We start from the raw sequence: 8,696 nt of genomic DNA, 5'->3' as shown, positions 1-8,696 counted from the left end.
TAGACATTAGACTTCAGTGTTATGATCATAAATTTTTAACTATACTTTAAGTCTGCGTTTGATACTGTCAAATTATACAAGGCACTGTATATATACTATATATATATACAAATATAAAAGATATTCATAAGAAACCTACCATTCCTGTTGGTAAATTTCTCAGGAAACTAAAACTATAATTAATTATCGAGATTTTTCCAATAATTATCTTTAAATCTTACTGATACTTAAAACTCATAATTTATTTTATTATAGTGTAATTATTATATTTTATTTTACTATAGTGTATTAAAACATGCCTTTCAATGCTGAATTGATCCATAATTTCACAAATGATATCTCCTTAGCAAGTGACAGAGACAAGCACAAGCTCTTAAAGCTTGTATCTTATACATACAATAGAGTCTTACCTTTCTACTGAAAAAAACTCTTATCATTTAATGTTAAATATATATAATGGTATATATGTGATATTATATATAATATTGTATTTATAATAGCATGTTAAATATAAAATAAATAATATATTTTTTCAATTTATTCATATTTATTTCTTATTGAATTTTATTGAGCTCTACATTTTTCTCTGCTCTCCTCCCCTTCAACCCTCTCCCAAGGTCTTCATGCTCCCAATTTACTCAGGAGATCTTGTCTGTTTCTCCTTCCCATGTAGATTAGATCTATGTATGTCTCTCACTGTTTTTTAGGTTCTCTGGGATTGTGATTAGTGGGCTGATTTTCTTTGCTTTATGTTTAAAAACCACTTATGAGTGAGTACATGTGATAATTGTCTTCTGGGTCTGGGTTATCTCACTCAAAATGATGTTTTCTAGCTCAATCCATTTTCCTGCGAAATTCAAGATGTCATTATTTTTTTTCTGCTGTGTAGTATTCCATTGTGTAAATGTACCATATTTTCCTTATCCATTCTTCGATTGAAGGGCATTTAAGTTGTTTCCAGGTTCTGGCTATGACAAACAGTGCTGCTCTGAACATAGTTGAGCACATGTCCTTATGGCACAATTGAGCATCCTTTGGGTATATACCCAAAAGTGGTATTGCTGGGTCTTGAGGAAGGTTGTTTCCTAGTTTTCTGAGAAATCACCATACTGATATCCAAAGCGGCTGTACCAGCTTGCACTCCCATCAGCAATGTAGGAGAGTTCCCTTTACCCCACAACCTCTCCAGCATAAATTGTCATCAGTGTTTTTTATCTTGGCTATTCTTACAGGTGTAAGATGGAATCTCAGAGTTGTTTTGATTTGCATTTCTCTGATGGCTAAGGATGTTGAACATTTCCTCAAGTGTCTTTTAGCCATTTTAGATTCCTCTGTTGAGAATTCTCTGTTTAGGTCTGTACTCTATTTGTTATTGTATTATTTGTTCTTTTGATGACCAATTTCTTGAGTAGAATATATTTTTAATTATTTAAAAGGAGTTAAAATGATTTTAACAAGAAAATATTCAGGTAATCATTTGAAAAAGTAGTCAGGAAATAAGGAATTTAATAAGGAATTTCATCCACTTAATAAACATTTTGCTTACTTAGGTTACACATGAGATGTTTACAATCCAGTGATCTCTTAGAGGTGGTTCTGAAGTCACTCTAGCAAGCAGCTTTTCGAATCCCCTGAGGCTTCTATCAGAAGCAGCAAATAGTCTTTCTTTTCCACTCTGCAGGGTGGGGCCATCCAAGTCTTGATTCTGTGACTCTTATAAAGATGTTTCCCATAACTCAAGTTTACACAAGTATAGCAAAAATAATAGATTCAGTAAGACACAGTATTCCTTTCACAAATACAATATAGAGTAACATACTAGAAGTTTGAAATGTTATTATCTAAGAACTATGAAAATTAAATGAGCAGATGGGCAATGTGACTCTTTTAGAAAAAGACTGATTTTTAAATAGCTCAAAGACATTAAAATTGTCATATATATATATGTATATATATACTTATTATATACTTATTAAAGAAGTAAAATTAATCATATCACTTTCATTACTGGAAAAGTGAATTTAGACTATGACAAATGCTCCCCCCAGTTCCATCCCATGTCTGATATATTAATTAACGGTCACAAAATGTTGGAAATAACCCAGCTTGATGTCCTATTTCTACAGGTAACAAATGCAAGGCCTAGAAAGAGGACACTGAAAGCCCACGGTTACTCAGGCAGGATAGCACCTAGGTTCAAACTCTGCCTGCTCCATACTGAACTGTTTTTTGCTCAGTCATGCCTCACTGTTTACCACAGAACACTGAGATCTTTACTTTTAAATTCTCGACTTTGTAACATTATTCCTCCTGTCACCTCAATCAAAATGTCTATGCATGTTCCCCAAGTTTGCCCTAAATTTGAGATGCTCTTTCCCTATCAAATTCTTTTTTTTTTTTTGGAATTTTATTTTATTTTTATTTATTTATTTATTTATTTATTTATTAAAGATTTCTGCCTCCTCCCGCCACAGCCTCCCATTTCCCTCCCCCTCACCCAATCAAGTCCCCCTCCCTCGTCAGCCCAAAGAGCAATCAGGGTTCCCTGCCCTGTGGGAAGTCCAAGGAACCCCCACCTCCATCCAGGTCTAGTAAGGTGAACACCCAAACTGCCTAGGCTCCCACAAAGCCAGTACGTGCAGTAGGATCAAAAACCCACTGCGATTGTTCTTGAGTTCTCAGTAGTCTTCATTGTCCGCTATGTTCAGCGAGTCCGGTTTTATCCCATGCTTTTTCAGACCCAGGCCAGCTGGCCTTGGTGAGTTCCCGATAGGACATCTCCATTGTCTCAGTGTGTGGGTGCACCCCTCGCGGTCCTGAGTTCCTTGCTCGTGCTCTCTCTCCTTCTGCTCCTGATTTGGACCTTGAGATTTCAGTCCGGTGCTCCAATGTGGGTCTCTGTCTCTGTCTCCTTACATCGCCTGATGAAGGTTCTGAGCAAGTCTTGCCTCAGAGACTCTGATAAGCATCTGAAATGGAGATTGCTGCTGATAACAGCTCACCTCTGCGGCATTTCCACCCACTCCATTTCTCACGGCTTGTGCTGATAGGCGCATCCCTAAGACCCACGCTGCTCATAGTCAGGGCCTAGCTCGACTTCCATAATCTCAGTGTTGGGCAGAGCACTTCCCAGCAGATTACACTTTAATGATAGCTTCATTAACAGTCAAAAATTAAACGAATTTTACTTCAAGTTTGCTGTTTCTTTACTTCTGTGAAGATGTACTGGCTAAAACTATCTATAATTCAGAGGGTTTTTTTTTTCTCCCTTAAGGAAAACATTACATGCAATCACTTCTAACTTGATAGCAATAGAGTCTTAATTTAATTTTTTTAATTTATTTTTAGGTGCAATGATGAGGAACTTTATCGCAGTTATGAATATTCTGGCATTAACTCTGCCCTTTTTGGTAAGTTAATTTCATTTAAATTCTGTTAGTAAGATGTTAAGTAAATTTTATTTGAGAGTTTCAGTTCTATGAATATCAAAATGTAGGCACTTCAAGGATCATAACAACTGGTTCATAGCTTTTCTAGGTTTACTTGTTTCATAAAAATAAATACTCTTTTAGATAATTAGTTACCATAACACATACTTCATTGTTCATAGAATGTTTTCCATACTCTTATACTGTAAAAATATATTTCTAATTTAGAAAGTACAGTAAATATAATTTATAAACAGTAAGTATAGGAATCCTAGTCCAGGGTAAGAGATCCTTGTTATGAAGTTTCTATCTCTCTCATCCTCCAGCCTCCTTATGGACTAAATATTTAAAGATTTTAAAATATTTAACTTATTTCTCATGATTTCTCTTTTGGTAATTCCTCAGGCTGCCGAGGTGCAAAACCCGGATCCAACAGTAAGTTGATATTATCGATTAGAGACATGAATTTCAAACACAATATTCTGAAACGTTCAATCATAGTAAAATGCCAATAAACCAAGTACTTAAATGTTTCCACAAGTTTAACCAACCTTCAACCTTTTAGTATTTAAATGACTATCTTTTGTGACACTTTACTATGTGGGCTAACCAAGTCCTTCCCTGGTACCCGTGTACATAATTAGCTCTCAGGCTGGTAGACACAGAAATAAGGGAATCATGTAAGAGGGTCTGTTTCTTTGAAATTGTTAACTAATTGTCATTGGAGTTTGGGCTACTTTTAGGCTTTATTTTCACACTCATTCTGCAATTCCAAAAGCTCATCTGCCAGCAGCCAAAGGAGGGTGAGGAGGAGGCAATAGTATGTGCCCTCTTGATAAGATTACAAAGGTTTTAGATGATGGAGCATCTGATTAAATTATTAAATGGGAACAGGTATCTACTAAACAATACTTCTGAGTGAATTCTTGGGATAAAAATTACCTTTAAAGTTTTACTGTGCGTGTAACATTTAGTTACTTTCATTTAATTGTTGAAATTATGTTTGGGTTTTCTCTTTTGAGTAATAGGAGGTAATTTTAAATCATAAAATGAGTCCCTTCCTGCTCTACAGCAATTCATGAATCATTGAGCCTACTTTATAACCGGCTCTCCTTCCCGTTTTCTTTATTAAGGATTTTTAATTAGTAAATATTAGTTATACATAATGTGATTTATCATGACATTGATATACATATACAAAATGTATTTTGTTCACACTTGCTCTCATTGATGCGCCTGCCACTACTACTGAGTCCCTTCCTCTTCTCAACAAGTCCCTCTTCTAATTTCTTTTTTTATTTTAATTTTTTATTCTTAATATTTTGTACATGTAAACAACACATAATTGAGATCATCCAGAGATATGTATAAAGAGGCATTTACATGAGTGTGGGCAACTTGCCAGTGCCTATACCATGAAGACAAAGCCTCATCTAAGGAGGTTCCATTGCGTAATGATTCACACTCTGAAAACACTACTTTCTCTACCAGCAACTATTAACTCTCAACAGCTGCTCAGGGAGGGAGGGACCATGTGAGCCCCCTTGATGCTCTGTGATGGAATTTGGACAGGCTGCATCTTGTGTCGTTAATCATAGCCACGGGGACTTCAGAGTACAAAAGCCACATTCTTTCCGGAAGATAGATTCATGAAGGCTTCAAGTCACAAGAACATAGTGAAATAATTTTAAAAAAAGAAGTTTATAGAGTTTATGTTTCATATTTATGAGCTTTCCAAAGCATCTAAAATTTGCAATGTGATACTTTCTTTTATGTGTCAATGAAATGCTCTTATTAATATAAAATGAGTATAATATTCATTTTGCTTTTAATACAAAAGTGAAATATAAAACAAACAAAAGACTTTCTGTTTAGATTTTTCTCCCTTGTTATTTATCATTATTTTTATTCTAATCTCACAGGTTGCAGAGGTGCAAAATCAGGAACAAGTGACTGTAAGTCTATTTTCAATTCTTTATATAACCTAAGAATAATTTATATGATAGTCTGCAAAGAGGAATGCCTTCTGATTAAAACTAAACATTTGATCTCTATGGAATAAATTAAATAAAAATAATGTATATGATAGTCTACAAAGAAGAATACCTTCTTATTAAAACTAAATAAACATTTTATCTCTACAGAATAAATTAAATAAAAATAATTTATATGATAGTCTACAAAGAGGAATACCTTCTGATTAAAACTAAATAAACATTTTATCTCTACAGAATAAATTAAATAAAAATAATTTATATGATAGTCTTCAAAGAGGAATACCTTCTGATTAAAACTAAATAAACATTTTATCTCTACAGAATAAATTAAATAAAAATAATTTATATGATAGTCTGCAAAGAGGAATACCTTCTGATTAAAACTAAAATCTTTGATCTCTACAGGATAAATTAGTTATCTTTTAATAAGTAAAAACACCACTTAAACAAAGATACCACGAACCAATCTGGGTGTTTGTCTGAAAGTCTTAGTTTCTTTGGTTAGCCCACATTGCGAGGGCCCAATCAAATGCTTCCTTAGCTCATGAGGCCACTCTCAATATGGAATACTTAAAGGGAAAGGAACAAAAGTAGAGCTTTTATCTCTCCTGTCCTCTTCATAAAGTTCAGTAGGAGAAAACGTCTTACCTGACTCATCTATAAGTCCATCTCATTTCCTCATATTAATGTCTCCTTTTGTTTCAAAATGTGTTTGACAGAATATATTAGTTGTTTCTTTTTACAGGAAAACTTGCTATGCTGTATGACTTTGTTGGTTCAATACATGGTGGCAGAAATAAGTAAAAACAGAAAAATCCTTAGTGGAGAAAATTAAACAAAAATGTTTAAATCCAAAGTTTAAATTAAAAAATCTTCCCATACTTACAATTCTGTTATAAAATATGCCATTTCTCGGGCTGATAACATTTGTGAACAATTAATATTTATGAGATGAGAATACACCCACATGTGTTTGTAAACATTGTGTGTGTTTGCATATAATGGGTAAAGTTCTCTATGAGACTTTTTAGGTACTGGAACTAAATATGTAAAGTCTAATTAGTACTTTCCATATATACTGGACTTCCATAAGAAAAAATATATTTTACATTATTAAATACCTAATTTGTTCAAAACAAATATTATGTTGTCACAAGTAATGTTTCACAATATCAAAATCATAAATGGAATGGAAATGTGTATATTAAAAACTAAGAAAATAATGATTTAGGATTACATACTTTCAATACTCTATTTGCTCAACATAAAATCTGCATTATTTCAAAAGCCGCTGGTTTCCTTTGCATTTTGATCTACAATTAGAACCTTTCTGCACATTTTTCCTTTCTGCAGTGCCCTGAAAAGGATGAAATATTGTATGATCAGAGAAGAGTCCTGAGTATACCAGTTCGCTATATGCTGAGCAGAAATCTTCGTTACGAACCTAATTATTACCCCTATAGGCCATTTGTAACTATTGACCCATATATGTATTACTCCTTGATTACAAGATTGCTTCTGCTTAGATCACCAGCCCAAATCTTCCAGTGGCAAACAATGCCAAATCTCCCCCAGCCTACTGAGGTACCGCATCCTATTCCAAGCCCATCCTTTCTTGCCATTCCTACAAATCAAAATGACGATACCACTGCCATGCCAAATGTTGACACCAATACTCCTGTTGAGTCTACACCAGTTCCTATCATTGAACCAGTGGAAATTACTGTGTCCAATCCAGAAGCTTCCACAGTGCCAGTTAATAATCCTGAGACTGCCACAGTCTCAGTACTTTCAAGTGTAGCATAGAAACGTCAAGAATCCATCAAAGAAGACAATGAAGGTAAGTGAGCAAGATTAAAATGAACAATCCAGACAACATGCAATGACTTATTCAGACAATCACAAGTTCTAAACTAGTAAAAGAGGATAAATTATTTTAAGGGAGCAAGCAGAATAGCTAACTAGGATTGTAATTTGGTATAACTATACACGGGATGGGGAATGTGTATATCTAAACCTGCATTGACAGTATAACATCGACAAATTGGTCTTTGTTTCAATAAGAAATGCAAACAGTATGTTTTTGAAAAATGAAGAAAACTTGTATTTGTACTTTTATCAACCATTTTCCTGAAGGTTACAATTCTCCTTTAGTCTGTTAATTTTAATTCATCCATACTTAAGCAGTGAAGCAAATACTTTGTACAATCTCACGTTTTGACTCTAAAGTTGCCTGAGTGACATTTCTTCTATCGTGTTGTACACTAGAGTCCCATGTAGCGTTGGGCCTATAATCTCGGATGGCTAGGGAAATGGAAGCTGGAAGATCACAAGTTCAAAAACAGCCTAGTCTAGATAGAGACTAGACCAGCCCCAGAAGCAGGCAAGATCTCGTCTCAAACTTTAAAAATGAAAAAGAGGCCTGAGAATATAATTCAGTGTAAAGTTGTTGCCTAAAATGTGTTAGGCCCTAAGTTCAATTCCATGTATATAGAGAAAAATATAAGAAAGGAAGAGACAGACAGACAGAAAGACACAGCAAGAGAAAGGAAAAATGAGCCTGTAATAGCAATATTTACACTCTAACTTTCATATTAATAGGGCAAAAGAAATTATCTATTTTTCATGAAGCCCTTTACTTCAGACATAACTCCTGGAAAGAGTTGAACCTCCTTACTCTCTTTTCAGATAAATCATGAAAGAAGTAAAATGCTTACCTTTTTAAATACATGAATATTAAATGTAATCTAGTTAATTAATTATCTATTAAATCTCAGAATATTAAACATAAGGAAAAATACCATTAATTATTTGAATAAATAGATGGCTAAAGTTTAAAATAATTGGGAAATTCTAGGAAGTTAAATAATGATAAATATTAATGGTATTTTTAAAAACTCACAGAGGGTGAAATTATTTGGAGAGAAAAGTATGAATGCTGAGATTAGTTATAATAGAAGTTTATTATCTATCAAACTGGATGCATGTTATATCGTCTAAGATGCCATGCAAGGGTCTGTGATCTGAGGGAGGGCTACAGGCCAGAAAAAAAAATCAACCATCTCATCAATAACCTCGGGCTGGTTATCATTTTCTCTGGATTTGCTTTGTGTCATAACTTTGAGCTCACAACTCAAGTAGAAATGTGGGTAAAATGTACAAGGTGAGAGCCTGTTCAGTTTCAAATGTGGGCACCTAATTCTATACCATGTTTCCACAGGGACTAATTTAAGAGAACTCGAAACCACCTGTGACTACACTATAAATTGTA

At 34.1% G+C, this 8,696-nt stretch overlaps 1 protein-coding gene across 2 annotated transcripts; it reads left to right on the top strand.

The window, feature by feature from the left end:
• The first annotated feature begins 3,353 nt into the window (after positions 1-3,353).
• Csn3 (casein kappa) lies at positions 3,354-7,231 on the top strand. Of its 2 annotated transcripts, XM_075944020.1 has the most exons (3): positions 3,354-3,410; positions 3,834-3,863; positions 6,779-7,231. In XM_075944020.1, exons 1-3 carry the CDS (start codon positions 3,354-3,356, stop codon positions 7,229-7,231), a joined length of 540 nt encoding a protein of 179 aa, XP_075800135.1. The 2 variants fall into 2 exon arrangements, with proteins under 2 accessions (XP_075800135.1, XP_075800137.1); XM_075944022.1 differs by lacking the exon at positions 3,834-3,863.
• Positions 7,232-8,696: the final 1,465 nt, after the last annotated feature.

Source organism: Microtus pennsylvanicus, chromosome 12 (assembly GCF_037038515.1).
Source record: "Microtus pennsylvanicus isolate mMicPen1 chromosome 12, mMicPen1.hap1, whole genome shotgun sequence".
Taxonomy (NCBI): Eukaryota; Metazoa; Chordata; class Mammalia; order Rodentia; family Cricetidae; genus Microtus; species Microtus pennsylvanicus.
This window is presented reverse-complemented; position numbering and strand designations above follow the sequence as displayed.

Bases quoted from the DNA above. Each gene is read 5' to 3' on its own strand.
- Csn3 (XM_075944020.1), top strand. From the start codon at position 3,354: ATGATGAGGAACTTTATCGCAGTTATGAATATTCTGGCATTAACTCTG. The intron at 3,411-3,833 runs GTAAGTTAATTT...GTAATTCCTCAG, and splicing joins CATTAACTCTGCCCTTTTTG to GCTGCCGAGGTGCAAAACCC. The intron at 3,864-6,778 runs GTAAGTTGATAT...TCCTTTCTGCAG, and splicing joins TGCAAAACCCGGATCCAACA to TGCCCTGAAAAGGATGAAAT.